This window comes from Egretta garzetta, unplaced genomic scaffold, assembly GCF_000687185.1.
Source record: "Egretta garzetta isolate BGI_Z169 unplaced genomic scaffold, ASM68718v1 scaffold14, whole genome shotgun sequence".
NCBI lineage: Eukaryota > Metazoa > Chordata > Aves > Pelecaniformes > Ardeidae > Egretta > Egretta garzetta.
Genome location: NW_009259588.1, coordinates 909,307 through 931,598, shown reverse-complemented (window position 1 = coordinate 931,598; position 22,292 = coordinate 909,307). Strand labels below are relative to the sequence as shown.

Sequence of the window (22,292 nt, the reverse complement as noted above, 5' to 3'; positions counted from 1 at the left end):
GCAATTGTGGAAAAAAAATCATGCTGGAGAGCAATTTTTCATACCCCGATCCTTTACTGTCACCTGAATGGACCAGCTGCTACAGCCAGTGTTGTCCTGCACAGGTGTAAGTGACTGCACACAGATGTAAGCATGGGACCTTAAAAGTTAGAAATAATTGCCAAATGGGTGAGGAAATTATTTTAGGTGCCTGCTTATGCCTTTTAAAATACAGAATAAGAATCAGTCATACATTTTGTTAACTTTATTAACTTCTCCAGATGTTCTAGATGACAGTGGCAATCCGTAGTGGTTTAGCAAGAGTGGGAAGGATGGTGTTCCCGTTTACCGTAGCTGTCTTGTTCTTACTAATGGTCGTCCTGATTCATCTCAAGCATTACTCTTTTTTGGAAGTAGTATCATGTATATCAGATGCTGCACAATTATGAATAAAGCTAACAGAATCAGATCCTAAACTACTTTTTACTTACCAAACTAGGACATATATTTTATCTTGTCAATTTATTTTCTCATTTAGCTTTTATTTACCCATTAAATTAAATAAAAACCACCATTCCAGTAATGCTTATAATAGCTGCTTCTGGGAATTTCAGGAAAGGGACACTTCAAATGTATAAAGAAACCTGTGAAGAGAGTCAGGTTCTTCCACGTAAAGCAACAAAGCAATAATTATTTTTTAATTTCAAAATTTTCAGAATGGGAGATTTCTATGCAAGATCTAGATTTAATGGTGAAAAGTCCCCTCTTAAGGCAGAATACTGCTGAGACAAAATCACAGCAGGAGCCCTCAGGCACCGAGTTCTTTCAAGACCACCACAAGAATGATCTTTAAGACATAAAAATAGCCAGAGGCATAGAGTATCCTTAAGGCATTTTAGGCATACAATACCTTTAAGTGGGCTTCTCGACTCTCTAAACAAATGGCAGGTATTGAGTGACTCAAGGATAGCAGCTAATACATCACAGGAGTCTTAAAACAGTTGGGGATACATTACAGCAAAAGCTTTAACAACACAGTAAGAACTGAACAACCAAAAGACATTGAGAGATGCAACTGAAAGCCAGATGGTCATCATAGTAGGCTCTTAGTTTTTTTTCTTGGTGGAAACAGGAATGTCAACCATTTCTATCTGAAGAAGAAAGCTGCTTTCTTTTGTTAGATGGTCTTCCTCATCACAGAAAAAAGGTGATGAAGTTAGAGATTAGCATCCAGCATTTTGTCCTGATTCACAAAAGCATTTATAGGCCTGACTCCCACTGAGCTCAATCATTTCTAGCACCACAGTGTAAAACAGGAGAAGATCAGAGAGTACTTCCTTTTTCACCGTGCTTTCTAATGTATTGGGAAAAGCTAGTCTAATTAAAGATGCTGTGATAGGAAGTTACAGTTCAATAACCTTCAGCTGAAGAACGTTACAACAAAGGGAGAGACTTATAAATAATGAAGTTAATAATAGCTCATAAAGAAGCCTGAAAGTATTTAACCTTCTAAGCTTAATTTACACACTGTGCTTCAACTTTTGTATTGGTGAGGATGGGGAATAGATAAGTTGTGAATGTGCTTTTTAAACAATCTAAAGATTTCATTTCACAAAGGTATGCACAAAAGTAATTTCAGACAAAGTTAAGAGAGTCTTGTATAATGATTCTCAACAGCTTTTCATAGACAAGCTGTTGATGTAGGGGGCTGTATGAGCAGTGAGATCGGTTGAAAACTGGCAGAATGGCCAGGCCCAGAGGGCGGTGATCAGTGACACAAAGTTTGTTTGGAGACTTGTAACTAGCGGTGTACCCCAGGGGTCCATACTGGGTCCAGTCCTGTTCAGCATCTTCATTAGTGATCTGGAGGATGGAGCAGAGTGTACCCTCAGCAAGTTTGCGGATGTCACAAACTTTGGATGGGTGACTGATAGGCCAGAGGATCATGCTGCCATCCCCAATGACCTCGACAGGCTGGAGAAATGGGCTGATAGGAACCTTGGGAAGTTCAGCAAGGAGAAATGCAGAGTCCCTCACCTGGCGAGGAACAACCTCGGACCTGGGGGTTCTGGTAGACACCAAGTTTACCATGAGCCAGCAGCATGCCCTTGCAGCAAAAGCAGCTACCAGTATCCTGGGCTGTGTTAGGCAATGTATTGCCAGGAAATTGAAGGTTATGATCCTGCCCCTCTGCTTAGCTCTGGTGAGTCCACACCTGGAGTCCTGTGTCCAGTTCTGGCCTCCCCAGTGCAAGAGATATGGGCATACTGGAGAGAGTCAATGAAGGGCCATGAAGATGATGAAGGGACTGGAGTATCTCACATATGAGGAGAGTCTGAGAAAGCTGGGACTTTTTAGCCTAGGGAAGAGAGGGCTCTGGGGGGTCTCATCAGTGTGTATAAATACCTGAAGGGAGAGTGCAAAGAGGTCAGAGCCAGGATCTTTTCAGTGGTGCCCAGTGGCAGGGCCAGAGGCAATGGGCACAAACACAGGAGGTTCCCTCTGAACATCAGGAAACTTTTTCACTGTGAGGGTGACTGAGCACTGGCACAGTTTGCCCAAGGTGGTCATGGCATCTCCATCCTTGGAGATACTCAGAAGCTGACTGGACACAGCAACTAGATGGCCCTGTTTGAGCAGGTGGAGGGGGCTGGACCAGGTGACCTCCAGAGGTCCCATCCAACCTCAACCATTCTGTGATTCTGTGGTTATAACTATTGATTCGTTTAGGTTTGTAATCTAAGTAGTTAGCTAAATAGGAAGAAATGTTAAGTGTTCAGGGCCTCAGAGTGTCAGAAATGCCAAAGATTTTGGTGAATTAATGATACAATCTTACCTCAAAACTCTTGCAGTTTGAGGTATTTCTGGGTGGGGGAAACTGTCATTTTTAGATTAAATCATTTACTTACTTCAGTGAAAAGTAATGTAAAGGAGTAAAACCGCTGTTATTGTTGGTGCTTTCTATCCTAAGATGGCACTCTGCTTGAGACTCTGGAATGAAGCTTTTCATTACTGGAGAGCTTGTTTTTAGCCCTCTCTTTTGTGACTGTTCAGCTGTTTTCTGCATGTGATAGTGAGACCTCCTTGTTTTTAACTTAGAGGCACATGTTTACGTGATGCATAGATGGGTTTTTTTCATGAATGAAAGCCTTAATAAATTTGTAGCTTGTGTTTTTCCTTTCTTTGTGGAATAAACTATTCCAGAAATTACAACACAGTCAACGTAAAACATGTATTTAAAAAAATCTCCCTGCTGGTATCACAGATAACTATTTATAGCATATAGGCACCAAGGGTGACTTTTTATAAAAAGAATCTTGGGGGATTGGACTAACTAATTTCCCTGGGGGTCATCTGAGAATTCATTATACCATTCTCTCAGCTCTGCTGTTTAAATGCAAAAACCATGAGTGGTAACAATATCACCAGTTATGGCTTCTGAACTACGCTGCTAGTTTGCCTTTTGTGTTTGCAGTTCAGGCCACAGCTGCCTGGGGGCCAAGGAAAGACCAAATGACTCAGTAACAATCATCACCTGCCTTTTCTCCAACATTGTGCACAAGGAAGTTCCTGTAGACACATGGGATTCATGTTCACTTTCACATTCATGTGGCCTTGCCTAAGGGATGTAGGGCTCACAGCACTGCAAAGCTGTCTAACTAAAAGTAAGGTGTTTCTTATTTTTTTCTTTCTTAAGCTTAAAGTGGGTTTTCTGCTCAGATGCTGCTTAAATCAAAATGGTAGCACACAGCCCAAATTACAAGCTTTGAGAGCATCCTTTATCAACAGCTTTAGTCATCAGCAATAAGCAATAGTGCTCAATCTGCCTCATGTAGTTTCATCACCTGTTCTGTGTAGTCCTGCGCTTAGATTGTGAATGGTTTGGGACAGAATGTCTTAAAACACAGTGTCTATGACCATCATCATAACAGAAATAAAAATTACATCTACGCTACTGTTCAGGTACGTGGGCACATTCCTCATGCCTCAGGCTGCAAGCTAGGTTTCTAAGCAAGGAAATCTTTTTCTTTTCATAAGCAAGACCAACTTAGTTCATACAAGATGAAATTATTGTAGAATATCCTTAGAATCCAAAACTGAGGAGTAACTGCAAAGTTCTGTAGTATAGTCTCCCAGCTCCTATCTGATGGTCAGAAAAAATTGCTGTGCATGTTGCCTTTCAGACAGCTCAGGCTGAAAGCAGTTGAAAGTGATGAGGTTTGAAAGATAAAGGTGATGTTGCTTCTATGGGTCAAATACAGAGCTTTAAAATCAAGGAGTCAAGAACCTCTGCACTGCTCCATCTAAACCTTAAGTGTTGAGTTGTGTGGGCTTTTTCAGTGGTGTGCATCCTTTATCTGACTCCCATGGAATTTGCAAATATAAGATTTAACGGCAAAATGTTGTTTGCAAATACCAAGAAGTGCTGTTCATGTCCTTTGATCATTTTACTGGGAACTGTGCTTGTCTGTGAACCATCTGAATGATATGGTCCTTAATGTAAAAGAAATACATGTTTTAATCTTCCCTTTGTGGATCTGAATCTAAATATTTCCTTTACTGGTTGTCCAAATCCAGCTGTTAGCATTAGACCATATCTTGGTATGGGTTTATTTGACTGAGTTCAGGATTATTGTATTCACACACCAGGGAAACATATTTGGTGCTGTGAGTCCTCAGCATCACTGTTGCACAGCAGTGCACCTGCCCTGCCAACCACTGCCCAGGACTCCAGCTGCCTGGAAACCCCCCGGTCAAGTAGCACACCATGCACCAGCTCTGCCAACTCTTTTCAGAGGTAGCTCTTCCCCTTTGCAAGGCTACCTTAAGCTGCTAATGAATAGAAAATGTTTGAAGGGATGATTGGTTATTCTTGATATTGGGTGTGTGGGAATTTTTTTTTGTGTAAAGAGTGCTGGATAACAACTAGTTGTATTTAGTCATGACTACTTTTGGACAGCTCTCGCCATTTCTTCTCCTTGGCTTGCTTGCTCCTCTTGGGGAAAAAAAAATACTTTCTGCAATCCTCCCTCCCCTGGAAAAATAAAAAAATCCAGCCTTCCTGCTTGATTGAAGCTATTTAAGCTCTAACAGACATATCTAGTTGTTCTGTCATGGCAGCTCTTTCAAGAGAAGATAAAGGAAACATGGTCCCAGTAAGAAAACCTTTCTCTGTTGTATCAGGAGGATTAGGAGGAATGTTGTATTTTCTTTCACTAAGAGTTGCCTTTAGATTGGGGGGTGGCTACATGGCAGTGTGAAACAGGGTTGCAGAGAGTCCCACAATGACCCTGCAGACATTCTGCTCAAAATTCCCCGTCTCAGCAGTTACCACCTGAGCTGTTCATGCCATGGCTCTTGCTAGCTTTGGGTCTCACTGCAGCATCTTTTCCTGAGTTGCTCTTCCCAAAAAGGGTTTTGAGGATAGTGGGTTACAATATAGACTGTGGGACCCATCTGTGAACCTATGCAGTGTTTTAGGCTTAGAAGTCAAAAAATTGAGAGAGTATTTCTCTGCACTGTCAGCTTGGGGCTGAGGCAAGAGTTGGGTAAGATAAAATTCCTGTTGACTTGTTAGTAACTTTGTGCTGTGCTAATGAACTCTTTCAGTCTACAGGATATCTTCTCATGAATAAATAGCAGGGTCAGGTCTTCTTTTAAATATTGTATAAATATGCTGCCATATAACATTAGTGATAAATAATTAAACATCTAAGACTCTTCCATAAAAGCACTGGTAACTTTGTCACTTTGTTAACTGGTTTATCTTTGGTGCAATGTGCTCACCCAGCAAAATATGCCCCAAATATAATTTCTTTTAATATTTCTCTGGTTCCACCCCCATAGCTATCTATACCTACCAGTGGGTTTATTCTCCTGACTTCCAGCTAAATCATTCAGGGAGTCTGTGAAGCAATCTCATGATAGTAGTTGCTTGGCCTCCAGTCTGTTTGTAAAGTTACTACAGCTACTCAGTATAGCCTGCTTTGTAATATCCTGAGGGTACAGCATAGCTTCTTTACCCCATAGGTTCCTCCACTGCCTTTTGCAAGAGAGTCTGTGCTGTATGGGCTTATTGAGTACTGTCCTAGTGTTCTGAAAGAGAGAAATATTTCATTTATTTGTAGTAAAAATATCATCTGGAAATCTCATCTCAGAGCTCCAGGATATGTTGCTGTAAATTCTAGAGGTTTGGAATGAAAGAAAGCAACAAGATTTATGTTTGGCTAAACCTCATGTAGCTAGGCTGAGGTAATGGGCTGATTCATGTGTAAAGCACTTAGAAAAAAATGCATTAAATCATTCAACGTTATAAATGCTTACATTTTCATTGCTTAAAATGTGGTGATCGAGATGAAATATCTAAGTTTTTTAAACTGGGGACTTTTTGCAATGTCCATGGGTACATTTAGATTCAAGACAAATTAAGATAGAAGAGTGGTATACAAAAAAAAAAAGTTAAAAAAATTTTTGCAATAGATTTTTAACAAAGGCTTAAAAAAGGACCAGGAGAAAACTATAAGGTTGTTGCATTTTCTGAAGGTAAGCATGATATTGGTTCCAAGTAAAACCATGAGAAACATGGTACTGAGTGCAATTGGCAACATTTTTGAGGACAACAGCATAATTAATTCTAGTCTATGTAGAACGCCACTCACTAGTCAAAATTAGTGTCATTTTTATGAGGTTATAACGTTTTCTGAAAAAAATAACTTCTGATGTAGGTTCTTATACTTCTGTAAGATGTTTGAATTAGTGCCACACAACGTCCTTCCTTAATATAAAATGGCATTTTTCAAAAACTCACCTCCCTTATCAAATGTTTAAAAAACTTCTCTTAGATCTCGAAGTAGCAGAAACTAATGTGAGAAATCATCATCCAGTGACAGTGTACGCAGAAAGGCACGCAAGTGTCTATGGTGTTGGCCCAGAGTGTTTTGCTGGTGATTTGGGAGAAAATATAAACCAATTGCAAATGGAATTTACAGGTAGCACAGAAATAACCCAGTAGTCAGGGCCTAGAAGTGCCTGGCACAGTAAGCTGAACTGATTTGAACGTGGGCTGGTAGCTGCATGTTCATCAGCAGGGACTACAACCTGTAAGCGCAGAGAGCATAGAGAGCCCAGGACAAAAGACTCTTTTGGAAAGTGGGGCCTCAGAAAGGATTTAGAGACTCTGGTGAACTACTGGCTGTACACGATTTCCCATCTGACATGCTAGTTAGGAGCAAAGCAACAAGGCTTGAGATACGGTGTCCAGCTTGGTATCTATTAAGCAGGTACATTGAAAAAAAAGTTAGAAGAATTATTTAAAATCTGAAAATTGTGCTTTATAGTGAGACACTGAAAGAGTTTTTAATGCAGTAAACAGCAAAATGAGAGAATGCCTGTGGACAACAGAGAACAATAACTGGAACCTGCAGCTTGACAAACTCATGCTCTAAAGAAGGTATATTGCAGTGTGGGTAGTTAAGAGTGGAAACCGTTTGTCTGGAGATGCTTGAGTACATCTCATACAGTTTTTAAATACATTCTGCCAGTCCTTCTAAACATTACATTTCAGCTGGGATGAAACCATGCATGTGGTGCATGAGCCACTTGGTGAGATCCTCTGCTCAGCGGGGGATTCGCTCAAGAGCTCCATCTGGCCTTACAAGTCGGTGAGCAATTGCTGTCCCCTCCCCAAATGGCTCGTGCTCGAGTCCTGGCCCCCCTGTGCCGGAGGTGCCAGCAAGGATGCCGTACATCTGGATCTTCCTTGGCCCTCGCGTATATTCAGACCTGAAGTCATCGGTAAGATGAAATGAGCAGTGGAAGTTTGTAATTGTGATTAAAGGCGAGGGCAGCCAGAAAACCTCAGAAGCTTGGAAGCATTCTGAAGAGGAGTGACACGGCATGAGTCTGGCCCTGTGAAGGCAGGATCCTGGCCAAGGTATCCTGACTGTGTTTGTAGGGGGTGCCACAGGGGCTGGGACATGTCATCGGCAGGGCTCCGTCCCAGTGTTAGCTGCTGTGCAGAGTTGAGCTTGGGGGTCACTCACCAGCAGGATGCCAGAGCCAGAACGGGCTGCTCACCAGGATCCGTGCCAGCCCAGCCCTCTGGCCATGCACTGGCCGGGCCCTGGTACCCTCCCTCACCTTCCCATGCAGGTGCGCACACACACACATGTCCTTTCCCTCTGCTCCAGCTCGCTTTCTGAGCCTGGGTACAAATAGGAAATACAGAGAATGCTGTGAAGGTCCCAGCCATGCAATACATCCTGAGCCGTGTTGGAAACTTGGCACACGCTGCATCGGGTAGAGACAACGACAGAAATTGCGTCACTCCCTCCCGAAAGGTCCACGCACCAAGTGTCTGTGGGCAGAAGCCATGGGTATTTTCTCCCAGTCCACAGCTAGTTGCCTTTGTGCATAGTAGAAATATTGGCTAATTTAAGGTAAATTGTGCAGTTCTTGTATTCCATGCTGCTGTCACAGAAAACACTGTTACTGTTGCCTCGAGCAGAGAGAAAGAACATGAGAGAGTGCGGGATGGTCAGATCCACCTTGCAAAAATTCATCCACTTTGCAAGTGCAGGAGTACAGCCTGCAGCTTTTCAGTGCAAGGGCAGCACAGTAGCAGGCTGCCGGCTGCGACTGAGCCACTACCAGCAGGAGACCAGATCTACCCACGGGCAACACAGGCAAATCCTTCACTTGCTTTCAGATAATAGGATAAAGGGAAGGGGGAAAAGGGGGGGAGGAAACAGGTTTGGAAAAAAATGTAGGAGGAAAAGAGTAAGCTTGACTCTGTCCTCCTTTCCTCCAAGAGAAAAAACAGACACCCCCAACTTTTGTAGCAGGTTACAGGGTTGCAGGAACCAGTAAAACTAATGTGGGTCAGTAAAATTAAACCAGCCATGAGTGGGATGCAAGAGAAGAAGAGCCTCTAGAACAGGGATTGAAAGAAGGGGAAAACTGGGGGAAATAAGAGGGAAAATATGCTTTAAAATGCTATTAAGAATCAGTTGTTCTTTTTAATACAGAGAGAGAGAGAACAAGACTGAGATTCTTTTTTAGTGTGAAATAAGCTTGAGGAAAAGCAGAAGAAAAGAGGACACTGGGTTTAGGAAGAGCACAGTTGTAGGCACCGTGTATCTGCACGTATCTATGAGCACAGCCAGGTGCCACCACGGCGTCATCGTTTCCCAGGTGTTGGGTAGGTGCGAAAGCATTGAGAGTGCCACTGCTTTGCAACACAGCCCAGCCTCTTTGGGCTGGTCCTTTCAGAGGCAAGTGTTGGTCTAGGTGTTGTCATTCTCCGGGGAAATTGTTCAAACTGCACATAAGTGCCCTTGGCAAGGACTCAGCCCCGCTCTGCAGTGTTTTGATTTATGCTGCCACTTACGGGAGATAACCCCCATCTTTATTTTTGCAGTCCTGCCATGCTTATGAGAAGCAGGGATGCTGTAAATGCCAAGTGCCGTTGCTCAAGTTTTTTCAAGCAAGAACTGTGTCTTGTTTTCAGAGCCCTAGGATAGAAAGCACAAGCTAGTGTTATTCTCCAGAAATCAGGATATTTGCTAATTTTCAAGGTATCTGGGCTTCTTCATGTAAAAGCTCAAGATCAAGCATTTGCTTAGGTTTACAGAGAATGGATTTTTAAAAAAAGCATTGTTGTTTCCAAGCCTCGGGGGATATGATGCCTCTATCAGAGCAAGAAAAGTGAGTGGGCTGAGGAGGAAGATTTCTAGTTCATGTGACATTAGGGGGAGAGGGGGACACTTGCCAGCAACGAAGCTTCTGGTGTTTAATTATTCTCGGGCTTTTTTTACTTTCAATTTCAGTGAAAAAGTGGGCCCAAACCAAGAAGAGCATTCTGGAAATCTGGAAACAGAAAATTCCAAGGTAATTTTCACTGAGAAACATTAAGAACATCAGTGTTTCTGAAGTGAAGCTGTTCTTTGGAGGAAACCATTGCTTGATGAAATCATCATTCTTTCTTTCTGTGTTCCTGCCTTTGTCTGTGGCAGTGACTCTGGTAAACAAATTCTCTGCGCTGAGCAGCCCCCTGAGGTGGGGCTGTGCCGGTCGTGCCTGGTCCAAGCCTGGCAGGCAGTGTGGGAGCCATGGACCCACCTGGACCCCTGTGTCACCTGTGGGCATTTCCCACAGAGTGGGTCTGCTGCAGGACAAACCTGCTAGGGGGCAAGCCATATGGGCAACGGCCTGTGAAATCCTACCTCAAATGTCGTGGGAGTTCATGAGCTTCAAATACAATGCTTGTTCTCATGGACCTGTGTCTTCTTGCATGGCTGTTTGTCTTCAGAGAATTTCCAAATGGCACTGAGATATTGTAAAATTACCAAAGCAGACTCCAGATACAACTAACCAGTGTTTTGACTCAGAATGTTTGTTTGGACAAATAGCAGGAAACCTATTCTTGTACATATAGGTTGTAGTTCTCTATTATTTAGAGCCTACGTCTTGCACACATGCACTGGTGAAAGCTGTGGACAAGCCAGGTAGGGGTCTCAGCCCCCTCTGCAGCCCAGCTCCAGCATCACCAAGCACATCGTTTCCTTTGCTAGTGGAACATTACAGGGAGGTAGGACTTGGAGGGGTCCTCTGAGGTGAGCACAGTCCCCTGTTGTCGCAGGTACCACATCACACTACCATTTCCAGAAACTGAGAAGCTTTGTCTTAAAAGGTCTCTGGCCTCTCCTGTTCTTGCAGGGGAGCTCTTTTGGAACCTCATGTGTCTTCAGTTGTAGAGAGCAATAAGGTGTCCCCTCAGTCTCCTTTTTTCCAGGTTGTTTAGCCTGGAAAAAAAGGAGGCTGAGGGGAGACCTTATCACTCTCTACAACTGCCTGACAGGAGGCTGTAGTGAGGTAGGGGTCAGGCTCTTCTCCCAGGTAATGGGCGATAGGACAAGGGGAAATGGCCTCAAGTTGTTGGAGGTTTAGATTGGACATTAGGAAAAATTTCTTCACTGGAAGGGTTGTCAGACACTAGAATGGGCTGTACAGGGAAGTGGTTGAGTCCCCATCCCTGGAGGTATTTGACAGCCGGGTAGGTGAGGTGCTTAGGGACATGGTTTAGTGGTGGGATGGCAGGGTTAGGTTAATGGTTGGACTTGATGATCTTAAAGGTCTTTTCCAACCTAAATGATTCTATCATTCTGTGATTCCGGAGTCCAGATTCTGAAAGCTGGTGTAGCTATTTCTTCTCCTGCCAACACCATCCTTTCGATTAGTCATGGGTTCTCTATGCAAATAGCTGGTGCAAACTGATCATGTTAGGTCCCTCTCCCTCCCACTCCTACCTGACCTGCTGATTGCCACAGCTTAGCTGATGGTGCGGTCCTCCCAGCCACTCCTGATCAAAGTCAGCTCTTCTAGCATAACCAACCAGTGAGTTATCCTGTTTGACTTTGCACTGAGGAAGATTAAGGAATCGTCATATGTCCCATTCAGTGGGATGATCTGGGGATTGTAAATAGCCAGGTAGTATATGGAGATAGCAGTACTTTCAGCACACCCAGACAGACCTGAATGAGACCACGCCACTAACCAGTGCTTCTCTTCATTCCCTTCGTTTATTTATAGGCGGCAAACATGTCTCTTCTCTGCCTTCATATGGTGATGGTAAACAAATCAAATGCATTTAACTGTCTGGTTTTAAGATAGGTTTTCCATTCCACTAGCCATCCAAGTAACCTTGGGGTGCTCTCCCAACTCATTGCATTTTGAATCATGCTTGTTGAACGTGGGTGGTTCTTGAACAAATCAAATCCTTCACTTACATTTTGGGACCTATCAGTGAGCTCCAAATACAAGTGTTGGTTGTTTTGCATGTATGCATTTGGTAAGCAAGAAGGAATTGATGTCAATGCTTGTTTCAAGGGTGAAAACCGCACGTTGTGAGAAGCTGTGTGTACTCATTGTAGTGAAGCAGATTACAAACACAAGAAAACCAAAGAAGTACAAAGCAAAGGGCATACTAGCCTACAAAGAGGTCACTAGGCAGTGAGAATGCAGCAGAGCCGTCAGAAGTATCCTCAAAGAAAATGTCACCCAGGGTATCTTGCTCCTCCTTAAGTTACAGTATAGCCCCTCTCTCCTGGTGTGTGGTATGATCAGATGGGGAGCAGATGGCTGCTGGAGCGCATTCTGTTCCCTCAAGTTGCTCTCAGCCACAGCCACAGAGTCTGAGGATTTTTAAGATGTCAGATGTCTCTATACCCCGCCCCGAGCCTCTGTGGGTGACGTACCATGCTGCTCCAGGTCGGCATCTGAAAATCAGGCAAGTTGATGGTGTTCTGTTTCACGGATATTTATTGCCTGGTTTATTCTTTATATGTTTCTTGCTTCTTGCAGATTTTAGTTTTTGGTTGCTTTCCATAAAGTAGAGCCAGATGACATTTGTTTCCCTCTAACAAATACTGTTGCTTTTGGAGCAGTGTGTGCTAACAGTGGGTGCAGGTGTGAGAAAAGCTGGCTGAGAAGACGGTATTAGCAAGAGGGTGTATTGCGCCTCTGTAGTACTATTCACCTGCTTTCCATTCTTCCCAGCAACTCTACTGGGGCAAAAAGAAGCAGGACAGTGGACTGAAGAATGTATCTGCATGTGGCAGGGACAGTAAGTGAAGGAGGCAGGGAAATGGAGGACAGCCTTAGGATCGCAACAACAGGCTTGCCTGGTAGGTAGGTGATTGAATCCCCTGTGTCTGTGTCTTTCTCCGCAGTTCAGATGTATATGCCAAATCCATGCAGTCAGAGTACAGCTGTTAAGACATCTACAGCATTTGCAGGGAAAAAGGTGACAGTTAAACAGGTCTCACGCTCAAGAATTATGGCTTAGAAGCCCAAGTCCTACCTACAGTATCTAATTTTGGTTGTGCACTTTGGGGCTGAGATGGCCCAAAGTAGCAGGCTGCTTGGGGATTCAGCAGAGTAACGCGAAGAAACACAGCTGGTTCCTGCTGCAGGCCCAGGGACCATGAGTGCCATCTCTGTCTCTCACCTATTTACTCTGCAAGGGTGGTCATAAGCTACCACGGTGCACGGGTAAACTCCTCACACACGTGGTCTTCTCTTCCCTCCTGTTGACTCCCAGACCCTTTTCTGGCTTTCCATGAACATAGATGTTTGAATTTGTAGCTGCATGTCAGAAGAGCACTTCGAGACAGAAATGCAAGGCTCGTGCAGGCAGCTGTATCTCAGTAACCCCTTGACTACATGACTGCAACTGAATAACACGGCATGTAATTTTACAAGGCGATTAGGCTCTGGCTGTGGATTTTAGCAGACCCTGAAATTACCTTCTAGCAGTTGCCATAGTCTTCTGGCATCTCCCTTGCTCCTGTCGGTGTTGCAGCTTCACTGGCAGAACAAAAATGACAGTCTGAGAGGTTTTGAAAAGCGGTGATTTGGGGGCTGTGCTGTCTTGGGATCAAAGGAAATCCAGTGAGATAAGCAGGTATAGCTCCTGCCCACCTTCTTGCCCTTTCTCTTTGTCAAAGACAAGTTGTACCAGAATAATTGTACAAGAGCTATCTTGTGTCTGTAATATGACTGCACACCGTTAGTGACAACCCTCCCCACTGAAGGCAAGGCTCTGGTTACCTTTTCTAGCAGCTGGGCTGAAGATGAAGCACGAACTAAGCTCTAGTTGCAGATCAAAGCATGTACAGCAAGAAGCAGAGGGCTCTTTCATGGCCCCTTGGTGACTTTAAAAACAGAAACGGTTACTCTGAATTCACAGCCAGACAGCTTTGAGGACAGGCTGTGCAATAGCTGAATCATCTTTGCTCAGGACCACAAGAAACACTCGGAGCAGGCTGGCTGCGAGTTCATCCTGACCTTAGCTTTAATGGCTGATGAATTACAGTCACCAAGTCTGTAGGTGGTCAGTGGCAAGGGGAGCGTGGCCGCACCGGAGGGCAGGGCGTGATGCTGCCCTTCCAGCAGCAGGTCACATCACAAGTCACATCCTTATTGTGAAAATTACCTGGGTGCTTTCATCAGATTTCATCAGAAAATTGCTTTTCATTGGAAAGTGCTGGTGTGAGCAAAATCTTGGGGTTTTGTTGGGAGGCACGTTTCTGGGAACGCTGTTGTTTTGCTGGAATTTTTCTCAGGGAAGGCTTCTTCATTTCACAGCGACAGTTGGGAGGAGAGAGGGCAGTGACCCAGCACCCAGTGCTCCAGGTGCTAGCTTCCACCCTGCCTGCTTCCAGCAGGAGCTGAGTCTGTCCCAAGCCAGGCACAGAGAAACACTTGAAATACGTGACCCAAAAGTCTCAAGCAGCAAGGGGCAAGTGGAAGAGAACAGAAGTATCATTTTAGAAATGTCATGATTTTAAAGCTTATTTAAGTATTTTGTATTCAATGCCTCTCACGTTTGGGTTTTTTTCTTAACATACATGTTTGGCAGGGAGGGAAATCTTCACTATGGGGGGCAAGTGGACAGCATTGAAACGTCTTCCTTGAAAAAACTGTGGAGCTGCTGACCCTACAAAAATGCACGTGCAAAGCAACACAAGGACTGGGGCGGTTAGAGGTGACCTGGCTTTTGACATCTTCTAATGCCAGAGGGGGGAGATGTCATCAAAGCCTGCAAGAATCGAGGGGACAGTCAGAATGGCTTCTCAGGAGACCAGAGGACAAAGACAGGGTCAAGTCATCACACAACACGCAGCGGAGAATTTTTCTCAGGCACAGTGCAGGGAATTACCAGTGAGAGGGACCCTGCAAGCCAAACCAAAACATTTCCGAAAGATGCCTGCAGTTTTTAGACAGACCATACAGAGCAATGAGTGCAGCTGGATTTGAACTCCAGTGACACCAGCATTTCTTTTTGTAATTTTCCTTTGGCCAAAGAAACCTTTGGGAAAGAAAATGTTTCTCCAGAAGAAAGATACTGTGGTTGGCTTTTTGACAGCAAATTTCTATAAATCCTAGTGAAGGAGACTCACTTTAATTGGACCGCATAGAATTACTCACTGACACCTTCCTTCATTTCTTTTCTTGTGCCCCAAAATCCTGTGCAACTGCAGATATTTCCCCATACTCAAGTAATTTCTGCACAGGAAAAAAAAAATTACTTGCTGTTTGAAAGAAGCACACATACACTCTTAAATAAATGTATACATCTAAAGAATAACTGTTTCCATATATTTTTATACACCACTGCTTTTTGTAATCAAAAGCCTAAGATACTGTTTATTTAACAGCATGGTTATATGCACATTAAAAAAAAAAAAGAATGTTAGTCTTTTAATACCAGCAAGTTGCAATGGGGTGTCCTTTGTGATTGCCATTCGTGATATTTTGTGTTTAGAGCTCTAAAAGACAAACAGAAATCAAATTGTGATGAAAACTAAAAAAAAAAACCTCCCGTGGCCCAGTTTCACAAAGCTAGGTATGAAAATGTAATCATAAAAATGTATCCATTAGATTACAAGATGAAGAAATCTGGTTAGTGAGTATGAAAGCTAGCTATTTTGCTTACAAAAAGTAAAAAGCAGTGTGTAGTTGTTAACGTATGTGTTTATGGCCATGAGATGGTATAGCCTGAGCATTTTTGAGAACATACAGATTTGATACAGACCTATTTTGGGCTGGATGCTATCCGATTCTGTTAGGACTTGTTTTTCTCTTACTCCAATGGCTGATTAATTCTTGATTGCTTTTTTCCATCTGTGTGTGTGTGTGTCTTTCTGCACATTTTAGTTTTCTTTTCCTGAATGGAAAAGACCTCAAAACCCCAAGCAGCGTACAGCATCCAGTTGGACTCAAATGCATAGTTAAAAGTTTTAGAAAGAGAAAAATTGCTTTTTTTTTTTTTTTTTTAACAATGCTGTAATCAAGGGGAAAAACCTGCAAGGAAAAGCAGCTGCAGCTGAAAGAAGCAAAGCACAAAGAGCATGAAACACGTTTTTGCTTTTACTGTTTTTGATTTCATGTGAGGATAATAATAGGTCATACCTAGATGATACTGAAACATGTTCCAGGGGACAGGAAGACATTTAATTAGTGAGAAAAAGGCCTCTGGCAGGTTAATTGAGACACAGGCCTGTTTTCTAAAAGCCTGTTCAGGCCCTCTTACTCTCAGGACAGCCTTCGGACAGAGCCCAGCTTGTTCAGATTGCAATAGGTTAATAACAGTACTGAGAAAGACTAGCACTTCGCTGAAAATAATTATGCATTAGCTAAAAGAGGGGATTGTTTCATCCCATTAAAATGAACTCTGTGTAGCAGAGCATTATCGCTCCACTCTACTGAAAGTAAACATTTTGGCATTCACAATGTTAGCTGTCAGCTGTGGATGGTGAGAAGAGCAGAGAAAAGCCAGAGCCCACCATCAGCTCGGGGTAGAGTACATTTCAGCTCTTCATTTCAGTGATGGGCAAAGATGCCAGCTGGGTTCTTCTGTGTTGGATGACCTGAGCTTCAGATACTGCCAAGCCTCTTGTGCTCAGCGGAGCGAAGGTTGCCAGCCTGCTCCTGCGCCTGCATTTTTGGTGTAGTTCTGCAGGAAGATGGGAGACGTAAATAGCAAAGCTGTAGGTTTGGGAACCTACACAGGATAAACATGTCAGAGTGTGGGAGGGCAGAGGGAGTCTTCCGGAAGTCATCTCCGCTGGTAGTCCGTTAATGAGGAACAATTTTCACTCCTGTTTGCTCCCACACCAAAAATCATCCACAGAAGGACTTTGGAGAGTTTCCTTTCCAAACAGAGAGCGCTAGGGGATTTAGGTGCCAAATCAGCTATTAAACGCCTTAGTGTCTTTGTAGGTTTATTCCAAGGCTAAATTCTCCATAGGCTTCACTGACTTCCCTTAAATTTAGTGGCACGAAAATTACATACATGCACATCAGAATCCAGAATGCTTCCTGCCAGATAGGTCTCTTAAGGCAAGCTACATCGTAGTTTCCATACATGGTGCTCCAAGTAGTGATATACCTTTCAGAGAAAGCAAATTCGCACATCGGGTTTTTTTCCTTCCTGCCATAGCTGCTGCTTCGCTCAAGACATAGCTGTTCTTCTGTGGGTCTGCACAGGCAGAGTCCTTCCACTGCCTTCATGAGCTTTGGCTCTGGACCACAGACCCAGATTTGTGCAGTGGTGTGAAAGCATCTTCATTCTGTATCTGAAGGGAGAGCCTGACAGTTTAAGTATGCTGTGATAGGAGCCACTAAAAACAAAGTGGTTTATCCTGTGTGTTGTGATTGTGACAAAAATTCTTATTTCTGACCAAATTAGTTTGGTAAGGCAGATATAAATTAAGCTCCTTCTAGTCTTCACACCTATCAAAATTAGGAAGTTAAAGACACGATATCTGAGCTACTACACCAGTAAAACAAGATTATCCTTCCTCCCTGCAATATGCTTAAAATATTGGCAGCAATTTTCAGTGGGACAAGTAATTTTTCTCTTCATATCAGCATGACCCCCTGGGAAACAGTGGGAGGTACATCATATGCCAATTGAAGGTGGAATACAAAACAAAATCTATAAATACAAGGCACTACAACCTTTCATCGTGTTTAATACAAGGACCATAAATGCCGTCTTGGAGGTTATTCCTTTTCACATTTCTTTTTTTCCTATTGACATCTCTTTAGTCATTGTCTCAATCTCTTAAATGTGAAATGGGGAGGGTACCTCAGCATTTTGGTTATCATACTGAGGTAACATGAGACCCTTGAAAGGTGTATCCGGTCATCCCCCAACATTTTGGGGAACACTGTAGTTAGTGAAGAGAGCAAAAGTCTCATCACTCCTTTGCTGTTTCCTTTCCTAACAGGGAATAAACACTTAGAGAGGGGCAAAGTTATGATGCGGTTCTGTGCAGTAAAAATTTCCTTGGCTCTGCCTAGCAAAAGACACCCGTGGTGAGCATGTGGGCAGAACTCTTTATAGATGTGCCAGGTTCTCAGCTTCTCCAGTGCTGAAATGGGGACCAGTCTGACATGGCCTCACCAGTCTTGAGCGATATTTTATTGCTATAATTTAGCATAGGCAAGCAAAACGAGGTTTTACATTGGTACCTAAAACCTGTTGCATACAGTGGGAGTCACACACCCCGCTAGCGTGGATGGACTCCTACATGCTTACAAGAGTTTTCATGCACTGTTCAGAGTCAAACTGGCTCACTGAATAAATATACACTTCCCTTAAATAAGTATACACTTCCCTTCTGCTCAAAGCCTCCAGAGCATTAACACTTCCATATGAGCATTTACAGAGGAAACAGCACTAGCCCTATAATTGTCCACATCAAAATCTGTTTATTTAGAGAAGCTGGTTATTATTCAGCTGGAGTTACTAACAGTGATGCAGCACTCAAAGAGCAGCCATCACCAGCATTATTGTTTATTGCCATTCCGAAGCGCCCAGGCTGGTTCATTTGCAGGCATGGTACCTAAAGAACCAGAGTTCTCTTTATTTTCCGCTACATGAGCCTGCAGGGAAGAGCACCTCATCCAGTGCCTCAAAAAGGTTGGGGAGCACATAGTGGTCATTAGTGGTTACAGGTATGGTAATTAAAAATGCTTATCTCTCCGCACCCTCCCTCTATTCTTGTACTTTTTCTTTTAGAAATACCTACATTTATCAGTACTTCATCTAAGCTTTTGACTGTAGGGATAGTCTGTTAATAAATGTTCACTGGAATATAAAAAATGTTCTATAGTCTGTGACTAAGAGGTTATAGATGACTCCAAGCACATAACATAAAGCGCTGTAGGTGTTTATGAGCCATTTATAAGCAATTTATTGATCAGAAAGGGAAGGAGGGATCACCCATTTATTAAAATCCATGAATCCTGTACTAATCATTTCTAAAAGGTGTTAAAGGCTTGGTTAGAAATGAGGTGTGAGCCACTGGCCTTTCAGCAGTGGGCTGTCTGGTCAACAGCTGATACCATCACACCAAATTCTTGGCAGCCCCGGGATACACCTGAGCATCATTGACCTGTCCTGCAGCCAAACCTGTAGCCGCTAGCTCTGGTTTTAGTTATCTGTTCCAGCTGCTCTCAGCAGCAATGATATTACTTTGGTGCCTCGCAATTCGTTTCGATCTCATGTGGTGCTTTCCTTTAAGAACTGCCACTCTCTGTGTCTTTGGTTTGCCCCGTCTAAATCTTTTTCTCCACCCTTTTCTGTGTTTCCTGCTCCTCTTCCCCACCCCCCAGGGTGAATGCTCACGGAAGTGCTATGACATCTTTGTGCTGGAGACGGTGTGCGTGGCATGGTTTTCATTTGAGTTCCTGCTGCGGTCCATCCAGGCGGAGAACAAGTGTGCTTTCCTGAAAACCCCGCTCAACATCATCGACATCCTGGCCATCTTGCCTTTCTATGTCTCTCTCATTGTGGATATGGTCTCCACAAAAAACAGCGGTAAGCCCAGTGGGGGAGCTGGGAACAAGTACCTGGAACGAGTGGGCCTGGTGCTGCGCTTCCTGCGGGCTCTGCGCATCCTGTACGTCATGAGGTTGGCCCGGCACTCGCTGGGGCTGCAGACGCTGGGGCTCACCGTACGGCGGTGTACCAGGGAGTTTGGGCTCCTCCTGCTCTTCCTTTGCGTCGCCATGGCCCTCTTCTCGCCACTGGTGTACTTGGCTGAGAGTGAACTGGGAGCCAAGCAAGAATTCACAAGCGTCCCCACCAGTTACTGGTGGGCTGTGATCTCCATGACAACTGTTGGCTACGGGGACATGGTGCCTCGTAGCATCCCCGGACAGGTGGTAGCCCTGAGCAGTATCCTGAGTGGGATTTTGCTGATGGCTTTTCCAGTCACGTCCATCTTCCATACCTTTTCCCGTTCCTACAGTGAGCTGAAGGAGCAGCAGCAACGAGCAGCAAGCAGGCAGATGCGCCAGCTAGAAGAGAGCACCAAACCCCCAGGTGGTGACGGTACCCAGGGGCTCAGTGTCACATTCCCACCAAATGCTGCCAGGCAGGAGGGTCAGCCCGCAGTGGACCAGGAAGCCAAGAGAAGTTGCTGACTCTGAACAGCAAAGGCACATGTTCGCAGCACAAGCAGCGGTGGGCAAGGGGGGTCAGTTCTGCAAGAATAACCTCCTGAGATGCGTAAGCAAGGGGCAGACACACACACAGTTGTCTCTAAAGGCCAACTTTTCATCTTAAGGGCCCTCTGAAAAGTGCCCCTGGAAACTCGTACCAAGTACAGCTCTGCTCCATCGCTTTTCGTAGGCCTTTTCTTTTCTATTGAGCAAGTATTTTTGGCAAACCCGAGGAACAGCCGTTGAACGTAGCCAGCCAGGAGAACGTAATGTGAAGCACAGCCTGTACTGGGGTGCCATTCAGCAGAGCAGCCAGTGTGCCGCCTCCTCCCCGCTCAGTGGCACTCCGTGTGCCAGGGGCTGAACAAGGGGGGGTCCCTGTGCTGCGACGCCCCATGCACAGGGGGGTTCTTTCAGCAGCTCTGCCAAGGAACGCAAACTTCAAACAGGCAAAGGTGTAAGGGCAAGAGAAGGGCAGAAACATCTCTTCAGCTTTCCCAGGGGCTTGGTTTTGTCTGTTTTACAGATCAGGCAGAGCAGCCTGGGCTGCCACCTGCCAGCTCTGACTGGTGTGCTAGCGCAGTATGCATTATTTAGGAAATAAGCATATGTACCACCCTAAGCTTTGTATCTTAGCCCCATGACAGAAATACACATAGACAGTCTTCCTGACTATGGTACTGAATGTTAACTTGTTTTGGTTTTGTTTGCGTTTTTTTGCTAACAGTTGAATATAACAAATATCTTTACAGATCACGCCATTTCTCCACTTTCTGTTGACTGTTTCCATCTCTGATGTATTTAAATGTGTTCAACAAACAACTAAACCTGAACTACACACAGCCCAAGAAAGGCAGGGTGATGTTAAACCTGCAGAGACTCTGGCTCTGCATACTCTTCCTCAGCGGTGGTGGCTGCACTGACTGCAGTCATGGGCAGGCAGGAGCAGTCCAAGCCCAGTGAAGTCAGTGAGACACCTTCAGTGGCCTCTGGCCTGAGCTGCAGTGTAGCAGATGTATTCTACATTAGGAGTAGTCTTTTTTTTGTTGTTTTTCCTACTAAGAAAAAGACAATCCTGTTATCTGAAAATTAGAATTATTGTTCTGGCTCTTCTTCCTAATTCTCAAAAGATGTAAGTCAATTTAAAGGGCAAATGAATCATATGGTGGCATCTGCCTGCTTGTTTACGGATGCCAGCCCCATGAGCTCTCCAGCCTCCTGCCTTGAGGAGCCGTGCAGCTGGTCCAAGCCAGCACACTGTGCGGGTCTCCCAGTGCTCCTACAGGTGGGATACGATCGGGGATGGAGGGAGATGGAGCACAACTGCCTCTTGTACCTGTGCCCCCACTGGTATTAAAGCCATGCAGTGTCGCCCTCCATATGCTCCACCTGCCAGGAAGGGAACAAAAGCTGATGTGTTGAAGATGGGATTTGTTGAGTTAGGGTTTTTCTTGCCTCAGCATATGTTGTAACACCAATCCTACATTAGCAAACTCCCGTATCAAGCCATTCCTTGTAGGAGTGGAGCAAGGGAAAATGAAAGGTTACACTTTATTTTAATAAAAATTAGAAGCTTTGTTGCTGAATGCTCACCTCTGATGATTCGGGTGTGGAGGGAAGGAGGTGTTTCACCGTGCTGATGTGAAGCGATGCATGCCAGTGCTCCAGCCAGGGTCCCATGCCACTGGCCCCCTCTGGCCCATAGCAGTCCTGATACTGCTCTTTTGCAGCCATAGCCAAGCCAGACAGTGCTGAGCAGCACAGTGGGGTCACTGGGCTAGGTTACACAGCTTGGAGCAGCAGGTATACACACACATAGCTCACTGGTGAGTGCTGCAAGAGATGGAGACAGCAAAACTGAGTCTGTCCTGTCCCATCGCGTCCCCCCCGCCCCCACAGGCTGCATCTGAGTCTCCAAGCCCCTACCTGTACTGAATTACAAGCAAACCAAATGCAGCCACACGCGCCAAGGCTCTGCCCATCATTCACAGCCCACCACCACCAGGAGCGCATCCGCTCCTTGTGCCAGGCAAGGAGGGCCAAGGGCTGGTGGATGGTGCATGGGCTGACTCAGACTCCTGGCAAAGCAATACCAGCCCTGGGTTGCTGTGACTCATGAGAGATTTTAATTTTATTATTTTTTTAATCCTGATGCAGGCATTTCTTGCATTAAGGCTTATTAAGGTTTGGCATCAGGGATATGGCTTTGCAGTCGGCTAAATGCAAACCAGCAGAGTGAGACGTGTGTGGGAAGCGAAGTGTGGCATGGTGCTGAGATGCAGCGGTGCATTTTATGG

General features: G+C 44.6%; 1 protein-coding gene across 1 annotated transcript in view; it reads left to right on the top strand.

Annotated features, from left to right (window-relative positions):
* The window catches only part of KCNG2 (potassium voltage-gated channel modifier subfamily G member 2), a 23,989-nt gene extending 4,012 nt beyond the window's left edge, over nt 1-19,977 (top strand). Inside the window, exon 2 of the mRNA XM_009637921.2 lies at nt 19,165-19,977. Within this exon, the coding sequence (XP_009636216.1) occupies nt 19,165-19,977 (813 nt within the window). The remainder of the gene's footprint in view (nt 1-19,164) is intronic.
* The last annotated feature ends 2,315 nt before the right edge of the window (nt 19,978-22,292 follow it).